Source organism: Aureobasidium pullulans (genome assembly GCF_000721785.1).
Source record: "Aureobasidium pullulans EXF-150 unplaced genomic scaffold scaffold_37, whole genome shotgun sequence".
Lineage (NCBI taxonomy): Eukaryota > Fungi > Ascomycota > Dothideomycetes > Dothideales > Saccotheciaceae > Aureobasidium > Aureobasidium pullulans.
In genome coordinates, this window is record NW_021941057.1 from 38,083 (window position 1) to 52,686 (window position 14,604).

The following is a 14,604-nucleotide window of genomic DNA, read 5'->3' on the forward strand; positions in this document are numbered from 1 at the left end:
AACTCACTACCTCGTGTCCTCGTCGGGCCCCAATTATCAACGAGACTTGAATGATGCAAAGGACAGGAATCTCCTTCTTTCTTGTCGCAGGTGAAGGCCGACAACATGACCGGACTTGCGACAACTTCTCACTCCCGTCGTGCCGCGAGGTACCTGTATCCACACGGGTTGCATGCAACGAGTGCTACCTTTTCGTTCCTCGGCGACACTAATATGGCAAAGTAGGTTCAAAAAACAGGCACCTCCTTCTTTATCCCGTGCTCAGTTCGAGAACATGACCGGGATTACAACAACTCTCCAATCCCGTGTCGCAGCGAGGTACCTTTTCCGCAACGGTAAGCATGCAACGCGTGCTGACGTGTTCTTCGCCGGCAAGGGTAGAAGGTAGCGTTATGATGAGGATTCACAGACGTGAGTGCTCTCTACGGTTGCCGCGCGTGTAGGTCGTGGAGTTGAGTTTGCCGTTCACGTCCGGGTGGAAGGCTTTGTTTGCGTTCATGAGGTCGGTGAAGGAAGGTTTCGAGCGATGTATATCTCTTCAAGCCCAGGGAAAGTCGACATGTTAGTGGAGTAGTCGTTGGAAGAAGAAGAATGTTTTGCTGCAAGAGACTCTTTTTAAACAGGCCAGAGGGTGGAAATTGATGACTTGACAGGTAATATAACCGTAATCCTGGCCACCACCAAGCCATTGATAACAGATACTTCGCGCCTGCATCAGCGTTAGTAGTGGACTTCGTAGTTGGAGCGAGAGACAATTTGCACAAAAGCCCATACCCTCGATGCCGCCCTTGATCCTAGAGTTTGGATGACTGTCTGAAGTACATCAAGCTGCGTCTTTATACTTGTGTGCAAGGGTTGAGGCTGGCGGCCTGGCCTCGACAGCTGTATTGAAACTTCAAGAAGTTTGTCGGCGTGCTCAGCGGCAGCTCGGACGTGGGAGGTGGCCTCGATGTGATTTCCTGCTCGAGCAGCTTGGTCTGCAGCGTCACGAGATTTGTCTAAACCATATTTCAGGACAAGTGCAGCATCGAGGTGTCTTTGCCCCCACTGAAGTGCAGTATCGAGCACTTTCTGCTCGCGAGCTAGCCTGATAATTATCTCATCACACTGGCCAATGTCTTCAAGTCGGTGGACTCGAGGTCTAATCCTAGTAATTCGACGCTGGAGATCTTGAACTTGCGCACAAAGAGGAGATAGAAGCGAGAGTTGCAATGCTCGGAACGCGTGCCAAGAGCTCACGACCTGGCCTGGGTTAAAATTGAGGAGAGCGGACATCACATCGTCAAAGGCGACCGGTCGCTCTTCAGCAGCAGCCCGAGTATAAGTCGGCACGTGTTCACAGACGTGTTCGTAGCTCGGTGGCGGTCCCTCTGCTAGTCCAGGACCTGGGATACCTGGGAGTGGCTTATTGCGAAGCTCTGTCGGATTTGCAGACTCTCGATGAAGGTACGGAGACATGTTTGGATTGGCGTTGCGACACTTTTGACACGGCCGATAGAGATGAATCGTCAGAGGACTCTGCTGAACCTCGCAAGCTAGCCTGCAGATGCGTGGCGGCATCTTCTCTCTAGAAATTTGACCACAGCGGCACTCGTAGACCATGACAGTCTGTCCACACATGATATCAGTTGTACTTAGTTATTGGTCGTGCCTGCACGAGTTTGTAAGTTAGTGTTGTGATTTGATTTTCAAGTTGACAGAGTTCACGCTTCGAGATATATCGGAAAAGGATTCAGCACTGACAATGGCTTTGTGCTCTTTGTTCATTGCAGAGAAAGCTTTGTCAAAGTCTTTTTCTTTGTTTGGCTTCTTCGTTCCATTTCTGTAGATCCTCATGAAAAGGTAACCTTTATCTTCTCAATCAGGAGGTGCCGAGAAACACGATACAGCCTCATGCATCACCAACAGCTGGCAGTAGAGAACAGGCAAATATCGATTCGACTTGTTGACCAGTCTGAAACATTGCAGCTTCTTGCAGAGTATACACCCTATTCTGGACGTCTTAGCTTGCTGACATCACAAATCACATGAAACGAAAGGCACACAGAATAATACGTAAGAGGGTTTAGAAAAAAAAGTAATAATTTGTTCAGAGTTCCAGCCCTGATAAGAAGATCTCGATAACTTCATCTTCGTTCTTGTGACGGCTGCAGTAATGTTCAAAGCCGAACACAGTCTCGACCCAGCACAGAATGTGCTGGCACCAGTCATCATCATCACATTCGACCCATGCTCCAGGGATTTGGAGTGGCTCATCTTCGAGCCATGCACCAGGCACTTTGCACTGAGACAAGTCTAGCTTTGCGTCCGGTGTTTTGAGAGAAACAGAGTATCCGAAAAGACCGATGGTCTTGGGTTCGTATTGTGTCGTCATGATTGTGGTTGGTTGGAAGCGAAATTGGATAACTTGGTAAGTGGAGAGGAGAGTGGAAGCGAATGTCTGATCTGGTGAGACCAATTTGTCTGAGACCTTCGAATATATATTCGATGATAGACATAGAGTGTTTCGTCTCGAACAAAGCCACACCGTACGCTGAAAGGTCACAGAAAAGCTTTGGACAAAGGTATCAAAGCCTCTCGCTCTAACTTCCTTGTCAGTGTGAAACACTCTTTCTTTGAGACTACACGCCTCTTTCTCTAGAACCTCGCTTCTTTTTTTTGTCCTCGAGGTTTCATTGTTGTTTTTCGAATGTCTTATGCTATTCGCATTCCGTTTCTAAGACTACTTATCCTACTTTCGAGTCATCTTTTGTTCAGTCACCCATCGCCAAAGGACTATCCTGCAAGAGCTCGTTGACGAACTCGAACAGCATACCGAAAACACTACATCCACAAGCACCTCGAAAAGCCCGCTTCAACATGTGTGTAGGCTCGATTGTCGTTGTCGAATGCAGCGCCTGTGGCTCTGAAGAGGAGATTCATGCTTATCTTGGCTGTGCCACAGGTGAACATGCCAGATCCGGCTGGGCCGCCCGTGAAGACTCTATCATCAGTTGGTCAACTCACATTATTTCTCGATGCGATGAGTGCTCTGACTTTGCCACTGACTCTTCCTCAGACTCCGACTCCGACTCCGTCCGCAGCTTTCAATCCGACTCTGACTACGACAGCGAGGTCATTGATCCTTCTACTGCTGTTCCTACCCTTTACTACTCTGTTGGTCGAGCTTCCGTCATGACCGGGGCCTGGTACACACGTGCCGTCTCGTCCATTGGACCGTTCGCTGAGGCCATGGGCAATCTGATCGACCGCGCTGTTACTCTCAAGAACTCCCCTCAGGCCACCGCTCTCAAACAGGTCATCGAGCTCATCATGCTCGAATGCGACTGCTGGCAAAGCTGGCTCGACTCCGAGAACACTCGTGCTATTGAGACTGAAGAGAAGCTTTCCGAAGTCCTCAATATTACTGGTGTTACTGCTGAAATCAACGCAAAGAATGTCGAGGACATGACTGCTGAGATGATGGAGTTGTACTGTAATTTGACCACTTTCCACGTTCACTATGATGTCGATTACAATGTTGGTAGGTTTTCGGGCTATGTGCCTGTTATTGCTGCTGCTCTTGATCAGCTCGAGGCTGATGAGTTTGTCGCTGACATTGCTGCTGCTGAAGCTTTCTTGAATCTTTGGTAGACAGCTGACCTGCTGCGTAGCTTTTGATCTACTTGTTATTTGATTGAAAAGGCTCACCTTCTCCATGCTACGGTAGGTCAATTCAATCTCACACTCTGTTATCTTGGGCCAACATATGTCATACAAAATAGAAACCACAATCAATCTCAAAGTAAGCTTGATCCAATGAAAACATAAAACAACTTCTCTTGTGCCAGTGCCTCCTCGTTTACGTGAACATGTTTTTTTGATGTGCATGTTATAAGGTAAGATTGTTTGACATAAGATGCTCATTATTGTAGAGGGATCCAATTCAGTATGTCCTCCACTTAAAAGAACCGCCAAAAGAGAGAACAAGCAAAGCTAGACGGACGCACTGTCCAGTGCAACGACGAGCAAAAAAATATCTCCCACACCTTTCTACCAATCGTCTTTATATTCGCCCGGACGACTCACGGATCAATTGGTAAATCAGAATGATTGACAGTAGCGGCCCAGCCTGGGATCGAACCGATGCACTGGATGGAGGACAAGCCACCACACCATAGGACCGCTACAGGGATTTGATCCAACTTGGGGGCTTGTATACGTAGAGGCTGAATTGAGGCTTTCACTTGACGATGTTTCACTTGGCTCATTTTGTCATTGACTATTTCTTGCATACATGTTTCTTTGTGTGATCAAGTGAATGATCATCGGCGCACATATCACAACCAAAATCATCTCAAAGTGAAGCAAAAACCAAACCTCGGCGCGCACCTTCATAACAATTCAAACCAAGTCAAATCATCACAACCTCTACGTGAAGCAAAAAGGCAAAAAAGACCTCCCACCCCTTTCTACCAACCGTCTTTATTTCGCTCGAGCGGGCACGGATCAATTGGTAAATCGGAATGATCAGTCGTAGACGGCTCAGCCTGGGATCGAACCGATGCGACTGGAGTGGATGGCAAGCCACCACACCATAGAACCGCCTACGGGGAATAAAGTCATTCCGTGGGTTTATGTGGGATTGGGTAGTTACTTGGCGGGCAGGCAAGGATCACGGGGTCGGATATCTGGTTCACTTTCTTATTTACTGGTCAATTGAGTGGGACTATTCGATGTTGTTTGATAATTTGCACGTTCACTGATGAAGGAATGATGGACACGGATGATTCATGATTGTAAAAATTGTATTGCCAGCAGCTGTGTGCGCTGCTCGTCAGATAGAGTTCCTGCTCTATCCTGTTCACGAAATAACGAAGAGTGAGATATATTAGGGAACCTGCCCTACTCAATCTGAACACGATTAGAAACGATCAAGAAGCGTCTACCTCTATTCAAGCTCGCTAATAACCTTCTCAGCGTGTGCGAGATAAGCATTCATACGATAAGCGACAAACTGAATCATGTAGTCAGCACTAGTTGTCAACCTACCATACAACTCCTCCATCCCTATAATCCTACTCTGCATTCTGTTTTGACTGTCAGCAGTGGTAAGAAGTGTTTCATAATTGGACAGGATGTGGAAGTTGTCGGATTCGGTTCTCAAGGAGAAGACGGCAATTCTTTCGGCGTCTGTGCGGATGCGGTCCAGTTCTGCGGCGATGAGGGAGAGGAGGTTTAAGGCGGTGTTGGGTGTGGTGATGCGATTGGCGCGGGCAACGAGGGTGTTGAGACGGGGCTGAACACCGCGGTCATAGTTCTGAAAGGCACGCTGCCAGTCGGCAGCGGCTGTAGAGGCATCCCAGAGATCGCAATCGTCAGCAGCTCTGGCAATGAGAAAGGAAGGTGGCTGTTCGGAGGCTTGAGATTGCTCATAGCCTGGGAGATTGGGAGAGTACTCAGGAACGACCTGGACGTTGGTCGGACGGAAGATGTTAGGGTCAACAGGATTACTGCGAAGAGGGTTGGCATGAGGACCTCGAGGGGTTTGGATGAATTGGGGCTGAGGAGTGGGGACAGAGCGGCTGGCGGAGTTGAGAGCTTGATGTTTGCCAGAGCTAGTAGGATAAACACTCGAAGTGGGACTTGAAGCACGCGAGGGTCTAGTACGAGCTCTACGAGAGAGCATACGTTTGAGAGGAGCACCAAGTCTTGAGATCTTGCTGAGCTTGTCAGTAGACTTAGTCGTGGTGTCAACAGGGGACTGGTTGGTAGCGGAAGTTGGGGTGTCAGCTCTTGGAGTGCATGTCATAGCCATAGTTTGAGACCAGTCGTAAGTGGGAAGGGGAGGATGAGAACAAGTGGGATCCTCAGGATGGAAAGATCGAGCAGGGCCAGGATTGTTGGCAGGATCAGGAATGTTGAGCTGCATCTCACGGAGAGCGATCTCGCATCCAGTGCATCTATTCAAACGAACCGTGTCGATAACAGTGGATGGGCAGGTAGCATTCAGTTCAGTCCAGTCGGAAGGGGGGCTTTGCTTACCAGAAGCACAGCCGAGCCAAATGAACTTCTCAAAGGTCTTGATGTTGCAGTTGGCGCACTGCGTGGTGCGATTTTCTCCGAGACACATTTTGGATACTGTTCCTGATCCTGTGTTGGTTGGGGTTGTTGAATTGCTGTATCTCAGAAAGATGATATGAAGATATAAATAGTTTGCTCTCGCTTCATGGGCAGTCTGACTTGGATCGGATCGAAAGAAATTCCAGCCAAATCGGTAGAACCATGCATTGTCTGTCTCGGCGTGGTGTTGAGCAGACAAGGAAAGCGCGTTCGCTGCGAAAGGGAGCAAATTCTCCTGCATGGCTGAGCCGTCTTTGTTTGATGACTAAAGTCTCAACGTTCATGGTCGTTGAACAACAGAACTTCGAAGCTCAACATTGCAGTGCTTTGAGAATGACAATCCCCTTTGTCGGCCCCGAAACTTTGCAACAAAGCGCGCCTGAATGCTTTGTCAATATGCGACATCGAAACCGCTATAAGAACACTAAGGTCCTCTTCTAAGACTACATCTCACCCAGTTCACCAGCACATCCGAGAAGTTCGGTAAGTCGTTTCCCCTTCCACTAACAGATTCCAACAGATCATCATCAAAATGTGCTGGGGCGATTCAGTTCAAAACACCTGCCCCCACTGCGGCTTCTACAACCAAACAATTCTCCTCAGTGGTCGCTGTCATCCCGCTCTGACTGCCAAAACCTGGTGGATGTACTCCTGCGCTGTTCTCGAAGATTTCGAACTCTCAAATTACTGCAAGGACTGTCAATCCTGTTATACGTGGCTGAGCCACGTTGACATTGCTTCTGATCCCTCTTTACCTCAGACTCCTACGCTTACTCAAAGTGTTGATTTGCTCAAATTCGACATCGCTATTGCTAACAACCCGATCCCTGATAGATCAGATGCAGAGGCAGAAGAAAACACCATCCACACTACCGCCGCCCACATAGAAGCCGTTTGCGAATGGTACGAGACCATCGAGTCCTACATCTCGTCTAACATCGACATCTCTGACATGCGTTCACGCTGTCTAGCTTCTTCTTCCCGGCCTCTGATAACCTCTTTTCACAATTTGGAGAGGTTGGTTGCAAAGGCTTTGACTGATGCTCAAGCCCATCTTGAATCTATCGTTGAGGCCACCACTGCCATTCGTGTTGCTACTGAAGCTGGTAATATCAACATGGTTGATGCGGAGGAACTGAGGAACATGCAGTTTGAGATGAGAATGTTTCATGATAGGTTGAGGGATCCCGAAAGCATGGGTTCGGAGAATATCTGTAAGGAGTTAGAAGTTATGGCTTGGAGTGTTTGGAATGGGCTGGAGGAAATCGAGAGGGAGATCGTTGAAAACGATGGCGAGGCTGATTCCTCGGATACTGATGAGATTACCTGGCGTGCTGTCGTTTGGTGATTTGCTGGTTCCCGTGTATCATCCTCGTCACTGATTGAAGGCTGGCCCTCTTAGAACATTCCTCTTACGACTATTTTTGCTGAAACCGTAATCAATCAACTTCTCCGCTTCATTCCATTTTACTTGTGTCGAATAAATTCTCATCCACCTCATCCCACTTGTGTCTTTATCTGCTTTGCATATAAATCTGTCTTTAACCCAGATCAATCCAATTTCGAAAACATCTGTCCATATTCTTCCAACTGCTGACCTCCTGACCCATCTCAATCCGACTAAAATGCAATATCCAGCCTCGACACAAAAAAAGAAACCGCTTCCCAGAATCGAACCCACACCCTCAAATCACCCACCGCAATGACAAGTCCAACACACTTCTTCCAAACCAAAACACACCTCTCACACCCTCTCTACCCAGTACATCTCCCTTGCGAAATGAAAACCCTCCCCTTTCATCCAAAACAGCAAAAAAGAAGAACTCTCTCTCGCCTTTTCATTTACAGGTCTACCTTAGCAGGAGAACCATGCTAGCTCGATCTGGGGATGGTTTGCCTCAGAAGGGTATTGTCCGTTCTGGCACCTAACATCTTGACGCTTTTCCCATTGCGCCAACCCTCCTTTTTTGCTTTGGATTAATTCAGCGTTTTGTGGATATAAAGTCTTGAGGAAATTAAAGGGCCTTGGCGTTTTTCTCTTGGACTATCATCTTCTCTTTGAGTTTATGCATGTGCTCTACATGATCACTCCATTCTCATACGCATGTCCTAGATCTCTAAAGAACTGGATTGATCGTGGCAACTCCCAAAAGCTTGAATCAGTGAAAACACAAAGACCTTTGCAAATTCTCCAAGAAGCAAACATGCGTCCTACCTCAACATCTGAGGTATCTTTATATCTACTATCGAAGGTCACATAGTAATGGAGGAGATTATCAAACTCAAGAAAAGGTGTGTCCGTGTGCTTGTATGTCCGAGTTGGTGGCTAACAGTCTGACCCTGGCATTACTTTCCATCCCACACCACCACACTTTCACATCCACCTCAAATTGCACCTCTCATTCCACCTTTGAACGAGCTTCTGAATCTGTCTCTCCTTTCACATATGCTTTCACTTCTGCCTCCCACCACTCTTTCCACCACTCTTTCCACCACTCTTCCAAATCATCCCTCCACCTCAAATTCCCCCCAATATCGTCTATGTAGACCATAATGTCGTCGTCCAACCAGAAAAAAAACAGATGTTTAGGCTGCTCTCCCACTCGTGCTACATTCCCGTCCACGTGTCCGTGCCTTCCAATCCTATTGTTGCAGAAGGATGATTTTCTTCTTGCAAAATCACCAGTGGTTTTGACTGAGAGCACAGCATCAATCGTTTCTCTGTGCACGACTGTCCCGATATAAAGGATTTTGTGCGTTTTGAGACCTAAATCGACACAAAGAGGCTGCCGCAGGAGACAGCGGCGAGGGAAAGTTTCTAAACGCAACAGGCAAATCGTTTTTAATGAAGCTATCGTGTATGCAGCGAATGAGACGCAAAGTCTCAGTGTACAGCAAGGCTACGGGAGCTTGGTGTGGTCCGAATAGGAGGGTCTTTTCCCAATCGCGGTACTCCTCCTCTTTGTTCAATCATATCTCCTCCTAGTAGACCTCACCTTCGTCCTCCTCTCCAAGATCAAGCAGCTCGATCTTCCAGTCCTGGCGAGTCTTGTAGCCATGCTTTCTGGCGTGGCGGCGGGCTTCCTCGGCGAATGCGACTTCATCATGGTGGAAGCCGAGGGTGACGGTAGTGTGCCTTTGACTGTGGTCAGCAATTGTTGACCTCATGGAATCAGAATAGGACGTACACAGCATCGCCAGCTTCAGCCTGGAGCAAGAGGCCATAGACGGTATCGAGAACACTCTTGAGAGTAGTATCCGTGGTCCAGTCACCTGTAAGTCGTCAGAATCCGGAGCTAAAAAGCGGAGGAGTGATACACTCACGGTCAAAGATGCTATGGCAGATGCGGCCGTGACGGTTGATGTTGGGATGGAACAGTGGAGTCACGAAGCGGCCCTTGGGTGGGAAAGCAGGGAAGTTCTCAGGCATCTCGAGGTAGAGCAGGAAGCTGCTGTTCTCGTATGGAGTCTCGGGAGGCTATTCCACATGTGTCAGCCAAGTCTACGAAAAGACATTCAGTACATGTCAAACTTACGCCTTCAATGACGACCTTCCAGAAGAACATGTCGGCCTCGGACACGTAGCAGTCATACTTGGGATGAGGGTTAGCAGCCATTTCGCGCATCTCCACGAGGAGACGAGACACTCTAAGAGTAGGCAAGCTGAAGCTGCTGGCAGTGTTCGTGCGAACACAATTGGCCAACTGCACAAACGTATCTTCCAGGCGAGGGTGCTCTTTGCGTTTGGGATACACATCCTGCGTGACTGTAGTGAAGGCAGCACGGGCGCGCATAGTGAAGAAACTCTGCAGACCAGAGGTTCGTTGCATGGGTCCCACATCAGCGGGAGGTGCAGGACGTTCAGTCTGGGAAAGAACGGGCTCCATCTCACAGATGGCCAATGCAGTGGTGAGATCCTTGGGATAGAAGCAATAAGACTTGAGCCAGCCAGAAAGAGCCTTGAGATCCTTGTTGTCGTCATCCCCGATGCAGACAGAATCAACCAAGATCTTGCTCGCACGCAATTGCCAGCAGAGGTCCGCAGGCCCGGCTGTAGACTTGTTGTCGTTTCCGTCAGAGAGGCAGATGATGCGACGCTGTGCCTTGGGATACTTCTCTGCATACTTCATGATCTGAGTCTGAGCGAGCTTGAGGCCATCCCAAAGAGCAGTGTCACCTTGAGCGTTCATGCTTTCGACGCTTCGTCTGAAGTTTTCGATGACGTGAGTGATTGACTGAGAAACCGTTGCGGTGGAATTGAAGGTTATCAAGCCGATGTGCGTCTTGTAGGAGTAGGCGATCATACGGTTGACCATAGCCTCAAACATTTGCTTCAGGACTTCCAAACGAGACAAGCCACGAGAGCTTTTCTGATAAACGGCAGCTGCAGAGATCTTAACCTTCAGAACCAAAACCTTGGGAGTGCCTCCTTCTTCATCGCTTTCTGATGAATCTTCGGAGGGGGATTCAGACAGCGGTGAGTGGATAGGTTCAGCTTGGAGCACACCAGTAGCGTGATAAGGAGTCAGGTAGTCCATAAGATAGTCGGAGTTACTAGCTATGTGACCTTGGAAGCGGTTGTCACCATACGACTTGAGATCGGTCCAGACTTCGTGTTTCTCGTAATCAAGCCAGGGGCGTCTCGTCCATTGGAAGCGCCAGTACTTTGCCAAGATAGAGGCCATTGACTTTTCAGTCTCTTCAGGAACCCAGTAGCAGAAATCGGGTCTGCTGTTGCTGGAGTATGCCTTGATCAGACACAAAGCCGAGTCACCGTCCTGCACAGCGCTCACGTTGTCAGCGATGACGATGCTGATGACGCTGCCTCCGACGATGCCGGAATTGGAGATGGCTTCCGAAGATGGAGTGAGGATGCCATTGAAGGACAGCTGGAAGAGCTTGTGATGGCCTCTCATTCCACGATATGCGATCTTGTACAAGTCAAGGAGAGTGGTAGCTGGCGAGAGGGCACGAGAAAAGTGGTGCGAAGTGCTGGAGAATGTGACAGCGTTGGTGCGGAGCGAGGTGCGACGGCGCTTGTTGACTGGACGGTCCTCGGGTTCGACAAGATCTTCACCCTGCAGCCATTTGTCTGCTTGTTCAGCCAGTCCAAGTTGCGGGCGCAGTTCGGTGTTCTCAAGCATCAGACCGGTCAGGGGGGAGGATCTTCTGATCGACATCCACTTGACCATAGCTTGACGACCATAAGTCTGGCCGTCAGCAGCCACGACGGGATCCTCGATAAGATCAAGCTTGATGGGACATCTGAGGGCCACAGGAATCATGGTGATTTCATCAGGAAGGGGTTCCATCTGCTGATATCCGGGAAGCCTCTCACCAATGTTCCAGGTCCACTTGTGAGGAGACATGGCCATGGTACGAAGGATTATCATATCAACAAGCTCTTGCTCGAAGCGTTTGAGACCTGCGGCAAGATTTTCAAGCTTCTCCAGCCTAAGGTTGACGGCATTGCGCTCATACCAACTGTACATGGCTAAACTGCGTTTCTTCTCGATCTCCTCGGTGGTCAGATCGAAGACCAGAGTGAGCATTTTGGCTGCAACAGTCGATCTGGCGGTGTGGGCACACTCGGCCACACAGCCAAGAACGTCATCATAGACTTCGTGTTCGGTAAGAGCCTTCTTGGTATCATCAAGAAGCATGCGATTGTAAACTTGCGGAGAAATTTGAGGAGTGTCAGAGGTTCTGGGAGGCCCGGAGTCGGCATCGATGCCCATCAAATCAGTGGAGCTGTCCATACTCGCACTGCAATCCACACAAAACATGACAATCTCGTCGGGCTCGTCCAGAGAACGAGTGGCGGAGGATCCAAGGATGTCGAAGACGTTAGTGCCGTCTTCTTCGTAGGCTTGCAGGATGGGAGTAAGCCGTTGCTCGACCTGGCCCATGTTTGGGGTCTCTTCGCCATGCATAGGACGAAAGATGACAGTGTCTTCGCCAGGACCCGCACACCCAGCTTTTCCGGTGTAGACGGCAACATGTCCTTGCTCGTCGAAAGTCAAGTGCTCTGGGGCAACTGAAGATAACAAAGAGGGTCTCACAACTGAGAGAGAAGCCTTGCCGCAGAGGCTGGCGAGTTGATGCAAGTTGCGAAGGTCGCCAGGACTAATAACTTCTTGCGGAGTTTGCGCACGTGTGAAGATGTCTTGAGGGGGACTGAAGATGACAACGCTCTGCTTGGACTCGGAAACAAGGTCTAGTTTCAGATATCCTGCGTTGATTTCAGATTGTGCAGATGATGAGGCGGCAGGGCGAGAAGGGCCTCCGTTGACAGGCATGAGAGGTTGCGCAGATAAAGCTGCCATCGATTGCAATTGCACAGTGTGGATGTGCGATGAGTAGACTGGCACGAACGACTCGACAGACTTGAGCTGGTTAGCCTTTTCAATGATGAGACCAAAGAGAAGGCGGGCGCCCTCGAAAAGTCTGGCATCATCGTTCTTGATGAGCTTCCTGTGACCCAAGTCCTTGAGAATGCAGAAGAAGGCTTGGCTGAGAGCAGTGCTGGCTGAATGAGAGATGGTGCTTCCTTGGATCAGCAGATGGAGAGCGCGAACGGCAGGTGGGAAGAAGGACAGAAGGTCGAAGACGTGAACGACTCTTTCTCTGTGCTCGTCGGTAATGGCATTGCTCTTCAACACATGTGTGAAGACTCTGAGAGAAGACAGGAACATGGCGACACCGCGATTTGATTGTGGAACCTCGGGCTGCCAGTGAGGACCAGCGGCATAAAGATCGTTCTTGCCAACTCGGCCCGGAGGTTGAGCAGAGCGAGCAGTCGAGGCAGGACGTGCGACGGCGTAGATGGTCAGAACGCCGTCTTTGAGAGATTCAGCGAGGCCCGTCTCGTCAAGTGTAGAGTCGAAACATGACGAGACAATGGGCAGCTCGTGCATGTGGAGATCCAAGAGAGAGGTGGCGTCCAGCCAGTCGGGAGCATTGTTGCTGAGATGGCGGACAGCGTTGTCGTGCAGCTGCTGGAGCTTGGCCGAGGCCGGCAGGTTGAAAGCTGGGGCGGGCAAAGCGTTCGAGTCTTTGGTCATCAGCTTCGCGATGGCTGGGGTGATGATGCGGACGGAGATGGCGCTGCGCACGGTAAGAGAAGGATGAGAGCCTTTGGCCTCGCCCTGCGCTCCAACCATGTCGGTATCCACAGTCTGCTTGATGTTAGAGAGTGGAGGCAACAAAAGACAGATTCCCAGCATACCTCGAATGGTGTGCCATTTTGGATAGTACTGAAGACAGCAAACAGCTGTTCGTCGACGACCAGATCTGACAAGGTGTCCTGGGGGTCGAGGATGGGGCCGTCAGGGCTTTCGAGGCGTAGAGTGCAATGGGCGGCATTGAGCGTCTTGCCATAGCGAGATGCGCGCTTGACAACCTCACCGACGAGAGCGCCGGATGTGGCCGACGACTGGAAAGGTACCAGTAGCTTGAGAGACTCAGCCCAGCCGGTGTCGCTGACGACGACAGAGTAGCGATTCATTGTTGCTTGCGCGCAGAATGGTTGGTGGGTGGGTTGAGAAAAGAAAAGGCGATGAGAAGGTGAAGTTGGAACGGAGATGGGATGGTTGATGAAGAAGTGAAGGTGCTATTGCGATGACGCGCAAGTTTCCGACTGGATGGCGAGTTGCTTGCGAGACAGAGGCTTCAAGACAGGAAAGCAGCTAGCTGCAGATGGCTTTCTAGAATTTGCGATGATAGTGCTTTGAGGAAGGTGCGACACCGACTCTGACTGACGACACAGTGTCCGAGACTTACTCTACCTTACATTTCCTTGGAAGCTTACCACTTTTTGAGACTCCACGTGCTACCAAGTCTTATTGGCGCCGGTGACTTTGTTTACCTACCAGCGCTTTCTGTCCATGTTTCCAGCTCAAACCGCTCGTCACCGAGGTCCCCTACAATAGGTCATGACGACCAATCAAAGCATCCACCCGTGTACTTGTGAGTTGGAACTGATCAATTTCGAAGGAATGACCATGTCTCGCTGCGTTTGTTAGGTACACTCCCGCTCCCGCTCCTCCCCATGTGTTTTGCCCGGGTGTTTGCCTGGACAGCTGACAGAATCCTGTTGGAACGGTCTCAACAATCGACTATGCGAACCTCGTCCAACAAGCTTGGAATGACCGAACTTGTTCCTGGTCGTGTCTCAAGGACGCAAGAATAAGGGGAAAAAGACAAGCTGAAGTCAAGTCTTCTCTGCACGGGCCATCGATGATGCTGTTCGCCGATCTCGGCCAGGGTCACTGATCGACTTGGCTGAATCTTTTTTCGACAACACGAGAAACCTGTCTACCGGTCGGTCATCATGGTCGCAAGCCATTGCATCAAGTATTCCATCGCCGAGATTGTCATATCAATTTCCCTGGCCGAAAGCACCGATCGTAGCTCGTACAACAATACACAGTCAGCTGCAGGACCTCGCCCACCTCCGAACGACCTGCAGTTTTTGCGACCGACGGCCCCAGCATGTCGAAA

General features: G+C 49.8%; 5 protein-coding genes across 5 annotated transcripts; 2 read left to right on the plus strand and 3 right to left on the minus strand.

Moving 5' to 3' along the window:
* Positions 1-720: 720 nt before the first annotated feature.
* M438DRAFT_378469 (uncharacterized protein) lies at positions 721-1,620 on the minus strand (the record flags this gene model as incomplete). Its single annotated transcript, XM_029908819.1, has 1 exon — positions 721-1,620. One exon carries the CDS (start codon positions 1,618-1,620, stop codon positions 721-723), a length of 900 nt encoding a protein of 299 aa, XP_029755224.1.
* A 1,239-nt stretch (positions 1,621-2,859) lies between these two features.
* Positions 2,860-3,633, plus strand: M438DRAFT_340100 (uncharacterized protein; the record flags this gene model as incomplete). Its single annotated transcript, XM_029904285.1, has 1 exon — positions 2,860-3,633. The coding sequence occupies one exon, from the start codon at positions 2,860-2,862 to the stop codon at positions 3,631-3,633; it is 774 nt and encodes a 257-aa protein (XP_029755225.1).
* Positions 3,634-4,930: 1,297 nt separating this feature from the next.
* Positions 4,931-6,112, minus strand: M438DRAFT_340101 (uncharacterized protein; the record flags this gene model as incomplete). Its single annotated transcript, XM_029904286.1, has 1 exon — positions 4,931-6,112. The coding sequence occupies one exon, from the start codon at positions 6,110-6,112 to the stop codon at positions 4,931-4,933; it is 1,182 nt and encodes a 393-aa protein (XP_029755226.1).
* A 522-nt stretch (positions 6,113-6,634) lies between these two features.
* On the plus strand, positions 6,635-7,450 carry M438DRAFT_340102 (uncharacterized protein; the record flags this gene model as incomplete). The annotated part of the gene is made up of 1 exon (XM_029904287.1): positions 6,635-7,450. One exon carries the CDS (start codon positions 6,635-6,637, stop codon positions 7,448-7,450), a length of 816 nt encoding a protein of 271 aa, XP_029755227.1.
* A 1,502-nt stretch (positions 7,451-8,952) lies between these two features.
* On the minus strand, positions 8,953-13,166 carry M438DRAFT_328859 (uncharacterized protein; the record flags this gene model as incomplete). The annotated part of the gene is made up of 4 exons (XM_029903225.1): positions 8,953-9,238; positions 9,291-9,375; positions 9,427-9,580; positions 9,639-13,166. The coding sequence occupies 4 exons, from the start codon at positions 13,164-13,166 to the stop codon at positions 9,085-9,087; spliced, it is 3,921 nt and encodes a 1,306-aa protein (XP_029755228.1). The 3' UTR covers positions 8,953-9,084.
* Positions 13,167-14,604: the final 1,438 nt, after the last annotated feature.